The 20639-nt window shown below is 51.0% G+C and overlaps 1 protein-coding gene across 13 annotated transcripts in view; it reads right to left on the reverse strand.

The window, feature by feature from the left end:
- Positions 1 to 5152: 5152 nt before the first annotated feature.
- Positions 5153 to 20639, reverse strand: part of KSR2 (kinase suppressor of ras 2) — a 435324-nt gene continuing 419837 nt past the window's right edge. For 11 of the 13 annotated variants that reach the window (XM_082416782.1, XM_082416781.1, XM_082416779.1 and 8 more), the window contains one exon: positions 18324 to 19420. In XM_082416782.1, coding sequence (XP_082272908.1) covers positions 19147 to 19420 — 274 coding nt within the window. In that variant the 3' untranslated portion in view covers positions 18324 to 19146. The other 2 variants (XM_082416773.1, XM_082416774.1) reach the window with 2 other exon arrangements.

Genomic DNA, 20639 nt, shown 5'->3' on the forward strand with positions numbered 1-20639 from the left:
TGGTTGTGGGGATTAATGACAATGCTTAAAACTTTCTGGGCCAGACACAGAGCAGGTGCTCAACGTGTAGAGTCATATTTGTGTGTGTGTACAGTGTGTGTGTGTGTGTGTGTGTGTGTGTGTGTGTACACAGTGTGTGCATATCTGTGTGTGCACTTGTGCATTCCCACCATATTCATCCCTAGGAAGAAAACATCGATGTCTGGCAAGATGGAAGAATACTCGGCCAGGTTATGATAGTTTGCATTCCTGTTCAGCAAACATTCACTTTCCTCCCCCCTCCCACTCTGGGTGGAGTTTACAGCCTCTTCCCACCGAAAGGCTGGGTCACGTGACTTGCTTTGGCCACTGGAATGTTAGTGGATGTGGTTTGAGAAGATGCCTTGAATGTGTTCAAGCAGCTTGTCTTAGCTCTTCTGTTCTGGTGACCTGCCATAGGAAGATCATGCCCCAGGGAGCTTCTCCTTCAGCCTGCGCCCTGAAACAGGGAGATGGGTGGAGCAGACTTGATCTTGACCTGAAGCCTAAAAAGGACCCTTATTTAAGCCAATGTAGGCCTGCAGACCCGGGAGCATGAGGATAAATGCTAGTTATTGTCAACCACGGAGTTTGGGGGAAAATTTGTTATGCAGCATTACTGTGTCGATAGCTGACTGAGACACTGGCTGATGTCACATCTCAAGATTCCTTCTGTACAACAGACAACAACAGAATTCAGACCTGTTTTGGCGGCAGTGTGATGCAGTGATTCTCAAATTCTTTATTGGCATAAATAATTCAGACATTGGATTCTCACTAAACATTGCACTAAACACAGGAAACAATAGGCTTGCCGGCTCAGAGGCTCACAACCTGTCCAACAGCCCAAGTTAGAAATACCTTTTTGAGAAGTGTAGAAAACTTTATAAATGATTCTGTACAAATATACACAGTGGACCCTCCATCCAGCTGGCCTTCCTTTCTTGGATGGCATCTGAATCTACTGTTCTTTCCCAGCAATGAGACATTGGCAATGAGAGACAGACAGACAGACAGAGACTAAGACAGACAAAGACAGAGAGATCAAGGAAAGGAAAGAAGCAGCCCCAAAAGGAAAACATGAAGCCAACTTCTTACATGAACTCATTCTGCGACAGTCAGCACAAACATGAAGAAATATGGGCCATCGGTCCATGTCGGTCTGTACAAGAGTTAGTCTTTATATATATATATATATAATATATATATGTATAATATTTATAGGTATATATACTTTGGGTATAGAAAAAGTAACAGCATAATTTACATAGAGAAAGCCTTTTTTACAATTGAGAATTTTCCTAAGGTCAGTAACTTTGAGAGTAATCAACCGAATGAATCATGCGGTAAGTGTGTGGAGTGGACCCCAGTGCAAGATCGAAGCTCAGGGAGACAGAAATGAAAGGCTGAGGGTGGGACTTGACCGCCCAAGTGGGATGTTCTCAGCCTGGCCCAGCCATGGGCAAGGGCACTCACCTGGTGTGACCAGACTCATCTGGCCCCCGTGCACACCCTTGGCTTCTGTCTTGGGGCCTTGGAGGGTGCTGGTATTGCTGGGGGCTCTCCAGCTCCCTAAGGTTGAGCCTCTGCCCTGTGGATGCTGACCCCGACAGCAGCGGTGGGGGCATGACCTTATGAGATGTAGGCATCCCTCCCCATGTCCACCAGGGCACCAACATCCAAGAAAATGGGTAACACCTACCATCTCTCTATTCCAGTCTTTCATCTTTTCAGGAACAACCTCCTGGAGGTGGAATTCCTGGGAAAGCTACAGTTGGGTCATGGAGAAGAGAAACCACATTTACTGAGCACCTACACTGTGCCAGGTATTGTGTGATGCTATTGACATTCATGACTTCATGTACTCTCTCCAATACCCTTGAAGGTTAGGGATATACTAAGTGCTCGTGGGCTGCACGAAGCTAAGAAAATCCAAGGAACGCTTGGGGGAACTGCTGGCACTGAGAAATTGATGGTGAGGTCATTATTCACGATCGAGTGTGGCGTATGAAATACATGTTGAGTCACAATGAAGCAGGTGAACAAGCCCTGCTAATTTACAGCAACACACACACACACGCGCACACACACACACACACACACCTGGGAGTCCTATGGTCGGCAAAGATACTATGTTTCCCATCCTTCAAGCCCTGACACATATTTATAGGGACAATGGCACACACCATCCCACCAAGAGGGTTGATACATTTTCTCCACACTTTAGGTTGCATTGCAGACTTGGCCCGTGGCCCACTATGACCTCTAGGTCTTCTTAAGCCACTTGGTAACAAACCAGTATTTTGCCCATCACACCTGTCATGTTTAGTTGGAGACCCTTAGAGTAGGATCTTTCCATCAATAAATTTCCATGTTCATGCATGTCCTTGACCTCAACACTCCAGTGGCCTATGAACAGGGGGACATAAACTCTCCAGGAAAGAGGCCATGGTGAGACAGCCGAGGGAAGCTTTCTGGTGTGGCAAGACAGACATGTGGGCCTCAGAGAGCAGAGACACAGGTCGCAAGAGGAGGTAGAGGGAGAGTGAAGCAGAAGCAAAGACAGGGAGGAAAATGCCTTAAAGAGAAGGGCTGATGGTCAATCCATCTATAGAAGTGATACCCATGAGTCCTACCCAATGCGAGGGCACTAAGAAACAGAGACATTGTGTGGAGGCAGGCAGCAACAGAGCCTGAGAGAGAGAGAGAGAGATGCAGAGAGAGTCCGAGGCAGCCTAAGTACTGGCCTGATCCAGCAAGCACAAACCCACCTGAGACACCTTCTTTCCCAGGACAAGGCCAATAACCTGGGCCAGGCATGATGTCGGGGGAGAAGTCAAGGTCTCCACATCTAAGCCAGGGCACCTTCTGTTTCGGGGTGGAATTCCCCAGGGTCTCGCATCAGGCTTGGGGGAAGTCAGGGGAGGGCAGAGCTAGTGCCTAGGGGCAGGCTTTCAATATATCATCACCTTGCCTCTGAGCCTGCACATGGGCTATTCCTTCCACTTGGCACACTGTTCCCTACCACTCACTCCCATTTGACTCAAATCTCAAGACGAGGTTCAGGCGTCCCCTCCTCTGAGAAACTTCTCCTGAGGGCACTTGTCGGGGTTGGGTGATCCTCTGGGGCTTCAGGACACCTGTCACAACTTCTCTATCTCATCCACTGGACTCAGGTCCCCTGAAGGGAGGGGGCACTTTTCTTCCTCATTTTTTTCCAGAAGCACAGGAAGAACTGACTAAATATTTATTGGATGAGTATATGAGATGAAGTCTTGGGGAACGAAGGGATACATGTTGCCTAATGCTGAGCTCTGCTGGGGGTGTAGCAGGTGCGGTTGGGGACATGAGCTTTTTTTTTAATAGATCTTTATTGGAGTGTAATTGCTTCACAATACTGTGTTAGTTTCTGTTGCACAACAAAGCGAATCAGCCGTATGCATACACATGTCCCCAGATCCCCTCCCTCTTGAGCCTCCCTCCCACCCTCCCTATCCCACCCCTCTAGGTCATCGCAAAGCACCAAGCCGATCTCCCTCTGCTATGTGGCTGCTTCCCACCAGCCAACTATTCTACATTCGGTAGTGTATATATGTCGATGCTACCCTCACTTCGCCCCAGCTTCCCCCTCCCCACCCACTCGTGCCCCCAAGTCCATTCTCTACGGCTAGCTCTTTATTCCTGTCCTGCCCCTATGTTCATCAGAACCTTTTTTTTTTTTTTTTTTTAGATTCCATATATATGCGTTAGCATACGGTATTTGTTTTTCTCTTTCTGACTCACTTCACTCTGTATGACAGACTCTAGGGGGGACACGAGCTTTTGAAATACGGGGGAGACTTTCTTCGACTCCTGCAGCTGCTCAATGGGAGGCATTTTAGATCCACCAAAGGGCCAAAAAGTAGGAGCTACGGTGGTTCTAGGGGACCATGACGTGGAAGCGATGCCCGTGGAATATGGGAGCCCACGGGGATCTGGGGAGCCCATGGTGGGGTAAAGGCTACCAACTGGATGACAGCTAGGGAAGGGGAGTCAGAGAAGCTTGGGTGACACTATGCCTGACACCATTCAGGCATCCAGCCTTTGTGCTCCAAGGCTTGGGGCTTTATATTCTGGACCGCAAGGCCAGGATGTGCGCATGGAGGAAGGGAAACAACAATCTATGGCACTCCCTGGGGTAGGGGGCACGAGGGCCTCAGCGGAGGAAAGCCTGATGAGAAAGAGTAGGAAGGAACCGAGAAAAGCCTTCAGGCATCTCACAGTTGAGCTCAGGCCTGGCCAAGGGCTCCCATGCTAGCCACGCCCCCTCCCTTAATGACCCAGCCAGGCCAGCACCGCCCAGCTGGCTGCCGGGATTTGCAGGGGGGCTGAGCGGCACTCCGTGGGAGGCTGGCTGGGAGGGCGGGCAGGCGGGCGGGGGTGGGAGGTCCTTGGTGTGGCAGGACAAGTACATTAGGGCGGCCTGATGTCTATACTATAGCTACACAGCAGTTACGTGAACTTACACGCGTTTGTATGTACCCATTTTATTAGTAGTAGTAGTAGCAACACAGATAGAAAATAAACAGAGAAAATGGCTACAGTCTTGGAGGACCAATGCATTGCATTCATTGTCCGGGACGCACTCAAGCTGCCACTGCCCCAACCCGGGCAGGGCTCGGGTGGGGAGAGGTTGACCCACCAGGGAACGGCACCCCAGTCCACTCAGCATCCTTCTTGGAAGGTGCTGGACTGAGTGTCCCCAATTCCCAAAACAACTTTCCCAGCCCCAGTCCTTTGCGATGCCGGACTTCCTCATTCCCCCCATCCTGGGACTGCTGGAACCCCCAGGCTCTGATCGTAGGGGTGAAGCAGCGGGACCTACGGAGTTCGTCCACACCCCTGCCCGCCTCCATCCCCAAATCAGCCACGCGGGATGGGACGGAACAGCCACCTATTGTCCACACCGTCTGTTTTATTGCTTCGTCCCCACAAGAGACAGCCCTCATAACTCTCTTCTCCACACTTAACTAGGGATTGGAAGGAGGGTGGAGAGGCCCTCGGATACCTGGAGACTCTCCTTCCTGGGGAAGACAGAGGGGACTTCCCTGAGTAGCCCCTGAGAGCAGCGCTGGGGTTGCCTGATGCAAGTGATAAGATTTCTTTACTTCAGTAAGAGGCTGGAGCCGGCTACCGCAGAAGGAACGGGGGAGGATGTGGCAGGGAGAGCCAGGCACCGGGGGGGTGGCCTGTGGCTCACTTCCTAGCCCATGAGCTGGGATTTTAGACCTTGCCTTGTCCATGTAGATGGTGACAGGCAAGTCAACTTCCTCCTCACCTAGGCAGCCTTCCAACCATTGAAGATGCTAAATATTGCTTTAAAACCCACTTCCATGCCACAGTTACTCAAGGAGGCCCCGCCTTGAGTTTTCCTGTTTACCACTGTCTGATTTCCTTTTTTCTTTCGTGAAAGGTTGCAGATGGCAGGAGGCTGGAAGTGGGTCCCAGTGATGTGGCTGGTGACAGTGTACTCAAGACCTCATGCCTTGGCTCAAACGAGTGAGAATCAGATGGTGACACTGTACCCCTTAAAAGCTCCCAGTGCTTTCCCGCTGCCCTTAGAAGACCTTTGAGATGCTCCCCCGCCCGGGATGCTCCTATTCCCCACCCCCCAGCCCAGTTCATCCACTGTCCACCCTGCTCATCCCCTCTGGCCTCCTTCCATGCCTCAGCCTAGAATGGTGTTTTCGTGATTCTACCCCCCAGGGGACATTTCCAATGTCTGAGACATCTTTGGTTGTCACAACTCAGGGGTGGCAGGAAAGGGGGGTGCGACCAGCATCTAGTGGATGCAGGCCACGGGTGCTGCTCAACATCCAACAGTGCACAGGACGCCCTGCCCACAGCACAAATGATCTGGTCCCAAATATCAACAGTGCTGAGGCTGGGAGACCCTGACCTAGAACTGTCATCTCTTCCTCCTTCTCTTCCTTTAGATCTCATCTGAAATCTCACCTCCTAGGAAAGACCTTTGCCAAATGCTCCCTCCACAGTAGTCTCCCCTCCCCACATCTCATGTTACTGGTCCCCCATTCGGGGGCTATGTGAGTGGTAATTTATAGATTGTTGTTGGCCAGATTCTTTTCTATCTCCTCCACTGGGCTCTAAGCTTCAGAATGGGGAGACTTTGTTTCCCTCATCACTGAATGCCCAGGGTCTACAAATGTAGTAGATGCTCAATAAATAACCCACCGAATACATGGCGGATGAAGAAATAACCCCACAGAATTCTGAACTGACCCAGCCGTCGGCATCCGTCAAAAGCTCATCTCCCACCTTGACCAGCCCGTTGCTCACCACTTCAGAACAGGCTTCTCTGCCTCCTACTGTCTGCCTGTGGTTTTTTTTCCTGCTATCCTGGCACCAGTCTTTTCAAAATTCTCACTCTAAGTGCTGGAGGTCAGGGTAATTTTAAACTAGAAGAACTAGCCAAGCTGGTCTTTTTTTCTTAAGTGGTGAAAAAGAAAAACTAAGATTTGTTTTTAATCATTAGACTTTCAAATCTAAGAAGGCAGGATGCAAACAGCGTGTTGGCATAAACAATGGCTGCCCACTCAATGGAGGGAGGGAGCTGTTCTTCTGAGCTAATTTAAGCTAAATACATGGCGGTTATTTTTCATCTCTACTATTGTGTAACTTTCTCCTCTGTTCACGGTCCAGGGGAGATGTTATCTGGTAGGAGTCGGTGGTGGTGGAAGATAAGGGGAGGAAGGAAAGGAAGAGGTAGCAGACGGAAAGTACTCTCAGCCACCAAGCTGGTTATTAAAAGCCTTTCAAGAGCTCAGGAGTAGAGCTGGTGGTCCACTAGGACCCCAGGGAATTTTATCTGGGTGAAAACTCGATTTTGAGCCTTCCACACAGGGAAGAAACCAAAAAACAACTGGAGTCAGGTTTCCTTTCCGCCCCTCTATAGGCAACATTCCGTATCTTCCGAGATGTCCAGGTTGAACCACAGAAACTTTTACAAACTGCCTCAAGTGAAGAACATCCCTCCCACTCACATACACACTGTATTTCCTTAAGGTCCCCAGGCCTTCCAGCCCCTGGTACGAGGCTGGGGGTGGCAGTCAGGCCTTGAGGGGAAGCTGTTCCCTGGAAGATAAATGATTTCTCTCCAAGCAAACACATTACCAAACAGGATCATACACAAGGTGTTACAGACAGAATCTTTCTTTCTGTATTTTCCAAGTTGCCTGACTGAAAATAAAGCTCTGCAGGGCCCTTCGACACCATCCACCAGTTACAGACAAGACGTCAAATGACTAGGCTTCTGGAAATTTCTGAGGCCTTAGTTCTAAATCTACCTCTGCTTCTAAGAAGGGACCTAGCTTGGAAGAGTTTACCTTCTTTTCTCTGGGCCTGAGTTCTTTCTCCTGTGAAAGGAGGAGAGGCATGAGATCAGGCTGGCTACTCACATCCACATGAAGTGGCAAGGCATGCTGTGATTGATTAGCAATGTCTGCCAAGAGTACAGGAGGGGCAGTGGTAGCAGAAATGTCACATATTTGTACTCCTTGGACTAGGTCATCCTTCTAGATCTTCTAAATATAGATCATTCTAGATCTTCACTGCAATGACCTGGCTGAAGATAAAAATTCAGGTCAAGACCTAGCTGGCCCCTATGAGGGCATGATGTCCTCTGTTAGTCTCTGAACCATGGTATGCTGGGGAAGTCACTGACACACAGCACATCTGACCCCTCCATTGGAAGACACGATCAGCCAGAATTTCCCTTTGCGGCGTCCTTGTGCATGGAACCACTGTCCTCATGCACAGAACCGGGGTCTTCCTTCAGCAGGCCTGGGTAGGGAATGTGAGGTGGCAGGGGCAAGGTTCAAGTTTTCTGGGGCTCAGGAGCAGCCAGTGGTCACCCCCCAGCCACATCTCTCTGCCTAATGCATCTTGTTCTGCTTCTACGTTCATTGCTCACAGTGCCAGTCTCCAGGAGAGGTGGGGCTGGACGGGGTCGATCTACCTGTCCTGGCTCCTAGCAGGTGGTGGGTAAGTGCTGGGGGTCAGCTGTTCTCTTCTGTGGGCTGGCACTTGCTCTCAGAATACCGTGTAAGATATTGAGTTGAATTCACAGAGATTGATCTTGTTGGGGATTCAGAAGCCAGCCTGGGGAAGCTTAGGAAGAGCAGCCTGCTGTTGGCCTTTTACAGGTTTAACTACATGGTAGTGTCTTAAAAGCTCTGGTTAAGTCCTGCAATCAAGAATTAAGTTCAACCTTGTTCTGGCTAAGCATTTCCGATGCTTATTTGTCCCAGAACCCTTCCACTAATGCAACGTCCATCTAGTCTGCTATGGAATTAAAGGTCTATGCAACACAATTGGTAAACTGTGTTGATCCAGGGTCAACCTGGATCAGGCAAGCTCCGGGCAAAACCCGTTTCCTCCAGCTTGGTCCTCAATAGAGGGACAGCAGGCATCTCAACCCCATGACGAGAAATCTTTCATATTCTTGGTGTTAGGAAAAGGGGCAGTAGGATCCCAGCGGTCAGCGTGACCACTGAGAGGGAGGAGGACTCACTGGAGAGCCTCCTGGGACAGAGGCCCACAGTTAAATGTTAAGTACAGGAGAGGGAGAGGGCTGAGCTGACGGTACAGGCTGCTCGGCGCAGGGGTGCTGGAGGAACCCAGGAGTGGCTTTACCAACCCAGATGCCCATTTTCCTGGAAACGGGCAGCTCCGGGCAGCCTGTCAGTCTGGGACCGTAAGTGGGAGCTTCCGTGCAAACTCCCACGAGGGTCCCCACCCTCCCCTGCATCCTCCCTCTCTCCTGGTTATGAGCTACAGATAACAGCACAGGTGTGAACTGTAACATCCCCATGGGCAGCTGGGCATAACCACTCAAGATGGTGGTGGGTTCCTGGGAACGAACGAGCCCAAAAAATCACATTTAAAATGTTGGCTCTACCACTTCACAGGCTGGTTTACGTCTCCTTCCCACAGTTTCTTTGCCTGTGAAATGCGGATAATGGTACCTACTTCCTAGGACCGTCCAGTCCTACGAAGTGGGGGATTCAGTTGGCCTGGCACATAGTAAGTGCTCACTGAAGAGTGGCTGTTAGAGGTGCATCATTACTCCGCCTCCCAGGGCCTAGGTACCCTGGGACACCTGCCCCAACGGGTCTCTTTATGAGTCACGACCGCTGAATCTGGCAAATTCATTTGGAGTGACGTGGGAGCCACAACACAGGGCCCGGTTGTGGGAATCCCATTACTGCCCAGCCCTGCCAGTGGAGCCCCCTGGCTGCAGGGAAGGATGTCTGAGCCCCGTGCCAGGGCCTCGCTCTGACCCAGCAACCCTCCACCCCGGCATTCTGCAAACATTTACTGAGTACCTACTACGTGCCAGGCGCTACGCTCGGTGCTGGCGCGTAGGTAAATTGAGGAAGTCGGGGAGACTGAAGATCTCCCACCAACCTTCTGCCCCAGTTGGTTAACAGCATGGGCGTGGACAGTATGCTCTTGAGAGGGCAGTCAGTGACAGGAGAGGAATGAGGCCGCCGAGGCATGCCCTCGGGAGAGCCAGGAAGAACCTTCCAGACACGGGGTTCCCACATTCCAGGGTCCAGGCTGACATATGCTGCATCTCATCCCTCCCCGAGGTCAGGACCATTACCTTACGGGTGAGGGCTGGGCTGGGGGGGGGGTAAGGTGGGGCTGGGGGCCAGGGAGAGCATCCCCCGAGCCTGCTCAAAACCTTCCTCACTTCACAGGCAAAGCCAAAAGAGGACACAGCAAAAGCGCGACTCACCAAGGTCTGTTCCTTTGCCGCTGAGTGAGAATACAAATAAAAGCAAGCATCGTGTCACCAACCCTTTCGGACTGGGCTGAAGCACATTCATTCAATGGTCAAGCGACTGTCCCGCTACAGATGGACCGCCCACCCTTATCCATGGAGATGAAATCTGGGACTACTGGACCCCAGGGACGGAGGTGTGGGTCAGGGGGCATGTTTGACAAGAGTGGCAGCAATGGGCTGACCCTCGTAGCCCAGGGGTCTGGGGAATCTATCTCCCAGGGGATCTGCCATGGAGGAACCAAGGCACAAGAGAAAGCTCCTTAGAGGATGTCAAGGGTTGAACTGAGCTCCCCGCTCCCGCCAAAACAAAGATACATTCAAATCCTAACCCACAGTACCTCAGAATGCGACCTTATCTGGAAATAGGGTCACTGCAGATGCATTGGTTAAGGTAAAGTTGAACTTGAGTAGGATGGGCCCCTAATCCAATATGACTGGTGTCCTAATGAAAAGATGGCAGTGAGAAGACAGACACACAGAAGGAGAAGGCTGTGTGATGACAGAGGCAGAGATTGGAGAGATGCATCCGCAAGCCAAGGAATGCCTGAGATTGCCAGAAAACTGCCAGAAGTAAAGCAGCGGGCGGCCAGGAAGGACTCCCTTACGGGTGCCAGGGGGAACTTGGTCCTGCCAACACCTTGATTCTAGACTTCTAGGCTTCAGAAGCATGAGAGCATCAATTCCTGTTGCTTGTGGTACTTTGCCACAGCAGCCCTAGCTGACTAGTGCAGAGGGGGAGGGGGGCTTGAGTGCATTGGTGGCATATCTGAAGCAAGACCAGCCCTCAGGGGATTGCTGGGTCAAAAGAAGGCTGGCAAGGGATGAGGACGGGGAGGGCAAGTTTAGGGACCCAAGGCTGAGAACTAGCCAGCCAGGGATGGGAGTTTTGCTTCAAAAGACTCTAAAATCAGTCTCTGAAATCCCAAGGGTCCTTGCTATGGACTGAATTGTGCACCTCCCCCAGACCCCCGCCATTCATATGCTGAAGCCCTAACCTCCAGCGTGGCTGGATTTGGAGATGGGCCCTTAAAGAGGTAATTAAGGTTAAATTAGGTCGTAAGGGCAGGACCGTAATTCGATATCACTGGTGTCCTTATAAGAAGAGACACACCAGGCATGTGTGCGCCCAGAGGAAAGGCCACGTGAAGACACAGTGAGAGGCTGACTGTCTGCAAGCCGAGGAGAGAGGCCTCAGAAGAAACCAAGCCTGACACTTTGATCTTGGACTCCCAGTCTCTAGAACTGTGAGTCAATACATTTCTGTTGTTGAAGCCCCCCAACCCCCCCCCCCGCCCCCCCCAGACTGTGGTGTTTCCTTACGGCAGCCTGAGCAGATTAGACTCTTTCGACCTCTGAGGCCCGAATTCCCTCTAGATCCTGCACACCAAGTGGTCTCAATGTTGGCTCACGCCTCTCCCAGGACGGGGAGCTTTCTACCTTCCAAGGCAAGCCGTTAGAAAGTTCTTCCCCTGCTGGAACTCGTTCTCGGCCCCTGTAACTCCCTCCCCCTGGGTTCCTGTTCCTCCTCTGGGAACCATGTGCAAACTGGTTTTTTCTTCCTTCTGACAGTCGCCTAGATCAGAGGTCGGCAAAAGTCTTCAGTAGAGGGCAAGACTGTAAATATTCTCAGCTTGAAGGGCCACCCTGTCTCCGTTACAAGTAGCCAACTCTGTCGCAGCACAAATGAAACCATGGCCCGTATGTAAATGAGTGGGTGTGGCTGTGAGCCAACATTTGTTTATTGACATTGCTATTTGAATTTCATAGAGTTTTCACATATCATGAGCTCTTCTGTTTTTTCCCCCAATTAAATACTGTAAAAACCACTTGGTGGGCTGGATATAGCCCACGGGGCCTAATGTGCCAACCCGAAGTCGAGACTTTTAAACATAGTGATTGGGCCTCAGTGTGTATCACTTCCTTCCTGTTCCTTAGACGATCAGTCACAGGTGGGGACAAGAACTGAGGGAGGTGAGGAGTGGGACGGGATGTGTGCACACGGGGTGGGAGGCGGAAAGGCGGCAGACCGGGGTTCCCCAGATACAGGAGTCTAGTCTCCAGAGATCAATCCAGGGCTTCTAATGACGCAGAATCCAAGGTAGAAATAAAGGAGGACTCCATGGCAAGACAAGATTTTTCTTTTTGACCAGCAAAAGGAAAACGAGGACAAAACAATTAAGTGGAGACTCTGATTTCCAGTTCACTCTGGGGATGGTGACGTGTGGAGATGTCCCCACGTAAGGTCCCCCTGCAAGGGGACTCCCCATTTTATGAAAGACCTGTGACCAGGAAGAGTGGGTGGGAATTCAGTGTGCAAATCCACATGCCTTTGAAAGAAGGCAAGGTCAAGGCTTCCTAGTGAATCTTTACCCTGTGGACTGGTCCATTTGGGAAGCCTGTGTACCTAAGGGTTTGCTGAAAGCAGGGCGGAGACAGAGGCAACTTGCTGCTGGGCGCCGGGCACCTGCACACAGCTGTGATTGGACGTGTACACACAATCTGTGTTGTGGATTCTATAGAATGAGCCAATGGTGGGCTGGCAACTACGGTGTAAATATACACACCGCCTTTTCTTTTCCCTTTGCAAAAGATGAATGTACATGACCTCCTCCCACTGCTTCAGTGAATAAGGACTGAGGTCAGCAGGGAAAGCAGGGGTTTGGTTCTTTCTGGATCAAAATGTCTGCAAATAAAAGCGGGCTTCTAAACAATTCAGGGCGGTGCAGCAGGAGGGCGGTGCGGGGCTGGGCTGGACTGGCTACAGCGAGACTGAGGAAGGAGGGGACAAAGTAAAGACCTGGGGAAAGAGGGAGACGGCAAGGCGAGAGCCGGTGACGTGGGACCCTATTCTGCAGGCAGAGAAACTCCAAAGGCGCAGGGGAAGCTGGGGTTTCTCCCTGGGTCCCTCAGGCTCCGCCCTTAATCTCAAGCTGGTGCTTGTGAACAAATGGAAAAAGCAGCCTGTGGAGATGCTGCTGGGCCCTGCCAAAGGCTCTGGGTGGCCCTGATAGTTAATTCTGGAAACAACGGGGGCAAGAGGGCGTGGGCTGCAGCTCTGGTGAGCACGTCAGCTTCAGGGAGCTGACCTTGGCTACCCCTCCCCTTCCTCATTTCCTCCCCCCGCACAGAGGTCTGTGATAAAGACTGGGGTCCACGGACCCAAGAAGTCTGATTGGGCTAAAGAGACGTGAGACCCTCAGGAGGCCCCGGCTCAGGCCTGGGGCGGGTCCGCTGGGTGACCTGCCTTAACAGGGCGGCGGCCGCTGACAAGAGCTGCCCGCAGCGACAGCAAAGCAGCTGGGGCTTGTGCAAACACGTGTCAGCACCTCCAGACACACAAATGACGGGCTGAGGGCCACAGGGACAGATGCCCCAGAAGAGGAATGCTTAGGAATGGCCCACATGGGGGCCTGGAGTCTCTGGTCCCAGGCAGGTGGGAGCGCTGGGAAAGTAACCAGGAAGGCCTTTGGGGTTTCCCTCGGCCAGGGTCTCGGGAAGCATGACCGGTCTCATCATTTTTCCCAGTTTGGAAGCAGGCTTGGCCCCCAGAGCGTGAACCAAAGTGGGGAAGATCCCCATATCTCTGGTTGGATGTTGAGTCTGAGCCCAGGTGGGTTTTTGAAGTCGGAGGTCCCCTCTCTTTGAGGGAGACATCTAGATAAGGTGGCGACCAGAAGAAACCAAGGCTGGGCAGTGTCCAAGAAGTACGGCGGGACTGTGGGCAGACCCTGGGCCTCCTGCCTAATGCCCAGCTGTCCTGCTAGCGCCCCGCTGGGGGGCAGATTCCCCTCGGATGCCTGGTCAGATGAATGGGGTCCAGGGTTTGGGGAACCTAAGACATTCCCTTGTAAGGTAAGGAACATAAGACAGAAGCTCTCCCCATCACTCTGCACCTGACTTGCTCCCAGCGCCCTCCGTGTAGAGCACTGGACCCTGGTGCGGTTAGCAAGAGCAGCTGGGCCAGGTGGGGAGCGAGGGTGAGGGATGGAAGGCAGGGGCGCTGAGCGTGCAGAGACGTCGAATGGGGAAGCCGCTCTGCGATTCGGCACCGGCTGGAGCTGAAAATGCAGAACCCCGACAAACAGCTGCCCTCCTCGCCTCCCCAGCTGGACTTTTTAAGGGTGAAGCAGCAGGAATGGGGGAGGGATCATTTGCAAACAAGATGCTGTGCACACGCCCTGTAACCCAACACACACACCTAACCCAATGACCTATATCCGTCATCGTGGTGGATAAACTTAGCTGGTGTAAGTGCCAGGGCAGAGGGAGGGAAAGAGAATGTCCTAGAACTTCCCCCTCCCAGAGCCCCGGTTCCCAAGGCTCAGACTTCAGGGGGACGTCATGGATGAAGGTGAGCTGGAAGGAGCCCCCTGAAGTCATCTTGGCCAGGGAGCCACTGTGCTTTCCAAATGGAAGTGGGGGGCAGCGAGGAAGAAAGGGGACGAGGCTGTCACAGGAGAGGGCAGCGGAAATGGGGAAGCGTAGCCCAGAGAGACCCAGAGCGCAGAGGACATGCACTTCGGAGCGATACGCAGAGGTGCCCAAACCTTGACAGGCTTGGGGTGGGGGGGCCTCCGAGAACAGATGTTTGCACAGGAACAGCTGAGCCTCCCGCCCAGATCTCGGCCCCATAGCCTCCACTAAGCGCGCGCTCAGCTCTGCACCCCCGTCCCGTCTCTCCAGAGAGCGCAGCTGGAACCCACCACGCAGACACTGAAACAGCTGATGGGCGCTCAGCCCCGGACCCGGGGCAGCCTGACTCCCGTCATCAAGGGCAATCGAGAGCGGACGGAGTCGTGCACGTAGACACACACGCACACACAGACCGGTCCTGCGAGCCTGCCCGCGTGGGACTCCTGCCCTAGCCTCCACGGCCCAGGGGCTCCACATCCAGCCCAAAGTTCTCTTGTCTACACCGTCCCCTGGGCCTCACTGATCAACTCCGCATCTCCCTGGCTGGTCCCATGAAGTCCTGGCTCGGGGTCCCCACCCCTGCCCGAGCGAAGGCGTGGGTCTGGGGTGCGGGGAAGCTGCCGGGCTCAGTCGTGCAGCGCTCCCAGGCCGGCCGGGGTCGGTACCCTCTGATGGTGAGCATCTGGCCTCCTGAGCTGGCAGAGGGCAGAGCAGGGGAGGAGAGGTGGCTTGGGAGCTGAGGCAGCTGAGCGCTGTCCCTTTGTCCAGTGGTCACAGCCTGGAGCACGGAGAGAAGGGAGAGAGTGGCAAGAGGTCACATGGGTATGACAACGCCATCTTTTGTGAATTAGCGCCCTCTCGGAGGTCAGGTGGTCTGAGATGAGCTTTTCCCGCCCTCTACAAGAAAAGGCGGAGGTCCTACTATGCGCTGGGCTCCGTGCCAAGCACCTCACATACCTGATCTCATTTAAACCTGAGGATAGCCTGCAAGAAAGGCACATTACACCGTTTTTACAGATGAGGCTCAGAGAGGTTAGGTGTTTTGCCCAAGGGTGCACAGCCAGGAAGCAGCAGGCTCTTCTCACTGGAGCATGTAGCTTCTGGACTAGGGATGGTCACCCAGCTGTGAGCTGGGTTGAGGCCACGTGGGACCAGAACACCAGCCCGTGTGCCATGTGGAGTTGCTGAGAATGCTCAGTAAGGGATGGAGATAAAGGAAGCGGAGGTGAGAAAAGACCCACACCATAGACTCCAGCTGTGGGTGGAGGCTTTGCTGACTACCGTTGAGCCAGGATCTGGGCTGTCAGGGGCAGAATTTATGCCCACTCTCCCAGGATGGTTCTAGAAAGACAGGCAGCCTTTGCCTAGAAGGCAGCAGAGTGGAGGAGTCAAGATCATGGATTTAGGGTCCAGACCAATCTGGGTTCCAATATTTGTTCTGCTCCTTACTAGCTGTGTGACCTGTGAGTAGGCACTTAACCTCTCTGTGCCTCCTCTGGGGGTACCAGACTACCTCTTAGGGGGGCCCTGAGGATTCAGTGAGATAATGCAGACAGAATGCTTGACATGGCACCTATCACACATGTCCTTATAAGTGGTGCCCAGATGATGGAGGTCGTGCTGGTGGTCGTGGTGATGAAAAAAAGAATTGGAAGCAGGGACTTGAACAGATACTTATACACCAATGTTCACAGCAACACTATTCACAATAGCCAAAAGGTGCAAACAAACCAAGCATCCAACAACAGATTAATGAACAAACAAAACGTGGTATAGACTTACAACGGAATATCACTCAGCCATAAAAAGGAATGATGGTCTAATAATATATGCTACACTGTGGATGAAACTTGAAAACATGCTGAGTAAAAGAAGCCAAACACAAAAGGATAAATATTGTATGTGGTCACTTATATGGAGCATCTAGAACAGGTAAATTCATAGAGACAGAACGTAGATGAAAGATTAGGGACTAGGGAGAGGAGGGATTAACCATTATTTCCTTTCTCCTGAGTCTCTGAAATTTAGTGTAGATTTTATACTCAAAGCACATCTCAACCTAGACTCGCCCCCTTCAAGTGTTCAATAGCCCCACGTGGTATGTGGCTGTTTTTGGACAACACAGGTCCAAAGGGTGGTCCATGGACCAGCAGCGTCGGCATCACCTTGGAAATGCAAGATCTTGGGCCCCACCCCAGACATACAGAATGAGAATCCGCATTTTAACAAAGTCCCTAGGTGATATGAATGCATATTAAATTTTGAGACGCACCGCTCTGGAACGCAGGCTTGCCCCAGCCTTGCCTCCAGCTCACCACGGGCTAAGCCACACTGGGATTCTAGAAATGCCAGCTCCTCTGATGTGAGCCGTGGAGGGGAAAACCCAAGATCCCAGAGGCGAGTTTCGAGTTAGCTGCTCGCCTCCTGGGAACGTGCCAGCTGCAGCTGAGACCTCTTGGTCGGTCCCCTGTGCAGATTACAAAGCCCTAGACAGGACCCAGATCCTGGGCCTACTGTAGCCAAGCCCTCCCCCAATCCACTGCCGACCCAGGCGGTTTCTGAAAGGACCACACCTCCAGAGTGACCATCTCAAAGCCGGATGAGTGTGAGTGAGGAATCTTGAGGGGCTGATGTTGTGGGGAGAGCAAACTCTAGACTAGGGAGTTGGGACCTGACCTGTGTCCCCAGCTTTGTCACCAGCACCCCATGCAGATGTGGGTGAGGTGCTGAACGTCTCTGGGCCACGGTTTCTCCATGTGTAAAAGAAGGAGGCTGGATAAATCTGGAATGGCCAGGAAAGGCATCCATGCACTGATTCTAAATAACTGCTGATGAGTAGTACCACTGAGTGATGGCAGATGCGCTGTGACAGATTAGTCATGTCTGCCGTGGGTACAGGAATAGGACACAGACACCTTGCCCGTCTATCATCCGTGAAATAGGTACACCCCAGGACTTTTCTACTTTGATGAACAGCTGACACGTAGGGCTTGGTGGGTTCAGGGTACCACCTCACCATGTGATGCTCAGACTTACTGGGGCATCAACCTTCATGAGGAAGAAACAGGCAATGAGGCAGCCATGGTAGCCACAGGGATCCAGGCCCTGTATGGCAGCCTCTAGGACCCAAACTGCAGAGGAGACTCCCCTGAACAGAAACACGGTGGGGAAGGGTGGTACGCTGGGGAGGGAGGTGGGTACACGGAAAGGAGACGGTTGGCAGAGGAGCTGGGGAGGGGAGCAAAAAGGTGACAAAGGCCAGAGGACAGGGCAGTGGGGAGAGATGCTAAGGGGGAACACTTACTCTGCAGACTTCCAGAAATGTCCAGGGTGAGACAGGCGGCGGTTTCGCTTTGGCAGTTTCTCCAGCATGTCCATGAGCTTGGTAAAGGTAGGTCTCTCTTCTTGTTCAAAGGCCCAGCAGAAGAGAAGAATGTCCTAAAGGAAACCAACATGGTGATTTAACGTTAACTAATAACTTCTTGATTACTCCTTGACATCTCATTGGATTTGTCTGTTTGTCTACCCATTCGTTCCACTGCCAGATTCCTCCATAATCCATCCATCCATCCACCCACCCATCCTTCTATCCATCCACCCATCCATCTATCTATCCACCCATCCATCTATCCATCCACCCATCCATCTATCCATCCACCCATCCATCTATCCATCCACCCATCCATCCATCCATCCACCCACCCACCCATCCATCCACCCACCCACCCACCCATCCATCCATCCACCCATCCATCTATCCATCCACCCATCCATCTATCCATCCACCCATCCATCTATCCATCCACCCACCCATCCATCCATCCACCCACCCACCCATCCATCCATCCACCCATCCATCTATCCATCCACCCATCCATCTATCCATCCACCCATTCATCTATCCATCCACCCATTCATCTATCTATCCACCCATCCATCTATCCATCCACCCATCCATCCATCCACCCACCCATCCATCTATCTATCCACCCATCCATCTATCCATCCACCCATCCATCTATCCATCCACCCACCCATCCATCCATCCACCCACCCATCCATCTATCCATCCACCCATCCATCTATCCATCCACCCATCCATCTATCCATCCACCCATCCATCCATCCATCCATCCACCCATCCATCTATCCATCCACCCATCCATCTATCTATTCATCTCAGTTCATGTATTTATCCTTCATCTATCGTCCAGCCATGCATCACTCATCCATTGCATCATCCATCCTTTTACTCATCCACTTTCTGAGCCTATATAGCAAACTAGGTAAATCCTATTATAGAAGGTCTGGGATACACTGAACTCAATAATGCTCCCCAAGGAGTTTCGTGGCATTTTTCTCAAAAAGGAGGGAGAAAAGGGAATCCTGAAGCTTCTATCCACGTCCTAATATTATAAGCACACTTAAAGTCACAGACAGGAAAATTACTCTTAGTAATTGCCTCACTTGAGAAAGGAAATCTAGAGACAGGTAATCCTTAAAAACATACCAGATAATTACGCCTTCCCTGACACATCTATCTTCTGATCAAAAGAGGATTCTTCCTGATGTGTTTTAAAGGATGATTACTAATTTATACTCAGGCTTCTCTGTTTCCATATATCTTGTTCTGAGTTGGATAACACCTTAAAAATTCTATGTAGATCCAAATAAAATTAGAATCATTAATACCAGTGATATCTTAATGTATGTCTTTAAAAAATAACAGAAAAAGAGGGATTCACTCGTTCTACTAGACTCAGCAATCCCTTGCTAAGAAAAACCTGGCCAAGTGTTACTGTGCCCTGATAGCAGGAACCTGAATTGCAGGCGTAGTTCAAAAGCTTTGCCTTCTAAGCTCCAAATCATTATCTGACAAGTCTGTGGGCAGGCTTTTTTGTCACCCTCCAGGAAAGCGTTTGCAACCTCATTAACATGCAGGAAAAAGAAGGCCCAGAATTGTGTCTGCTTCTCCCCTCATCCCCCAGACCTGGCACTATCCTGGGACTTACCGAGATTTCTTTTCCCATGCCGATCTGGCTGAGGTTGGGTTTCATGCCTGTGCCCATTTGCCAGATTATTGCCTCTGCTGGTTGGGTCTTGAAAGGCCACTCTCTGGCATGGAGTTCATACCAGATTGTCCTGTTGGCAGACATTGTTTAAGGGTGTGATATGTCACTTGCAACTCTGTGTCCCCTTACCAACACACGCCCACCCGGTCAGCCTGCTGGCTCACCACTCTGGCCCCCTAGTTTCTGCCTCACAGGGCTGGTGTTTTGCCACCTAAGATGTACATAAAGCTTTGTCAATGTCTTAGAAGTCATGCTTATCCCAGGATATCTTCTCTGGTGCCTGAATTAAAATGAATCAAAAGCTAGAACCTGAACAGTCTAATATAATGCGGCTAGGATCTCTGACCCCATGCTTGTAAGTTTAGGAAACTATTGTAAGGGGAATATAAGGGATACAGACAAAATCTCATTTACAAGGATCTTCTGTACACCATTATATAGAACATTGAAAAAAGTAGCAATAACACGATTGTTCAATAACAAGAATTGACACTTCCTAACACCATACATAAAAATAAACTCAAAATGGATGGATTAAAGACCGAAATGTAAGGCCAGACACTATAAAACTCTTAGAGGAAAACATAGGCAGAACACTCTGTGACATAAATCACAGCAAGATCCTTTTTGACCCACCTTCTAGAGTAATGGAAATAAAAACAAAAATAAACAAATGGGACCTAATGAAACTTAAAAGCTTTTGCACAGCAAAGGAAACCATAAACAAGATGAAAAGACAACCCTCAGAATGGGAGAAAATATTTGCAAATGAAGCAACTGACAAAGGATTAATCTCCAAAATATACAAGCAGCTTATGCAGCTCAATATCAAAAAAACAAACAACCCAATCCAAAAATGGGCAGAAGACCTAAACAGACATTTCTCCAAAGAAGACATAGATTGCTAACAAACACATGAAAGGATGCTCAACATCACTAATCATTAGAGAAATGCAAATCAAAACCACAATGAGGTATCACCTCACACTGGTCAGAGTGGCCAATCATCAAAAAATCTACAAACAATAAATGCTGGAGAGGGTGTGGAGAAAAGGGAATCCTCCTGCACTGTTGGTGGGAATGCAAATTGATACAGTCACTATGGAGAACAGTATGGAGATATCTTAAAAAACTAAAAATAGAACTACTATATGACCCAGCAATCCTCCTACTGGGCATACACCCTGAGAAAACCGTAATTCAAAAAGATACATGTACCACAATGTTCATTGCAGCTCTATTTACAATAGCCAGGACATGGAAGCAACCTAAGTGTCCATCGACAGATG

This window comes from Balaenoptera physalus (genome assembly GCF_965194825.1).
Source record: "Balaenoptera physalus genome assembly, chromosome: 12".
Taxonomy (NCBI): domain Eukaryota; kingdom Metazoa; phylum Chordata; class Mammalia; order Artiodactyla; family Balaenopteridae; genus Balaenoptera; species Balaenoptera physalus.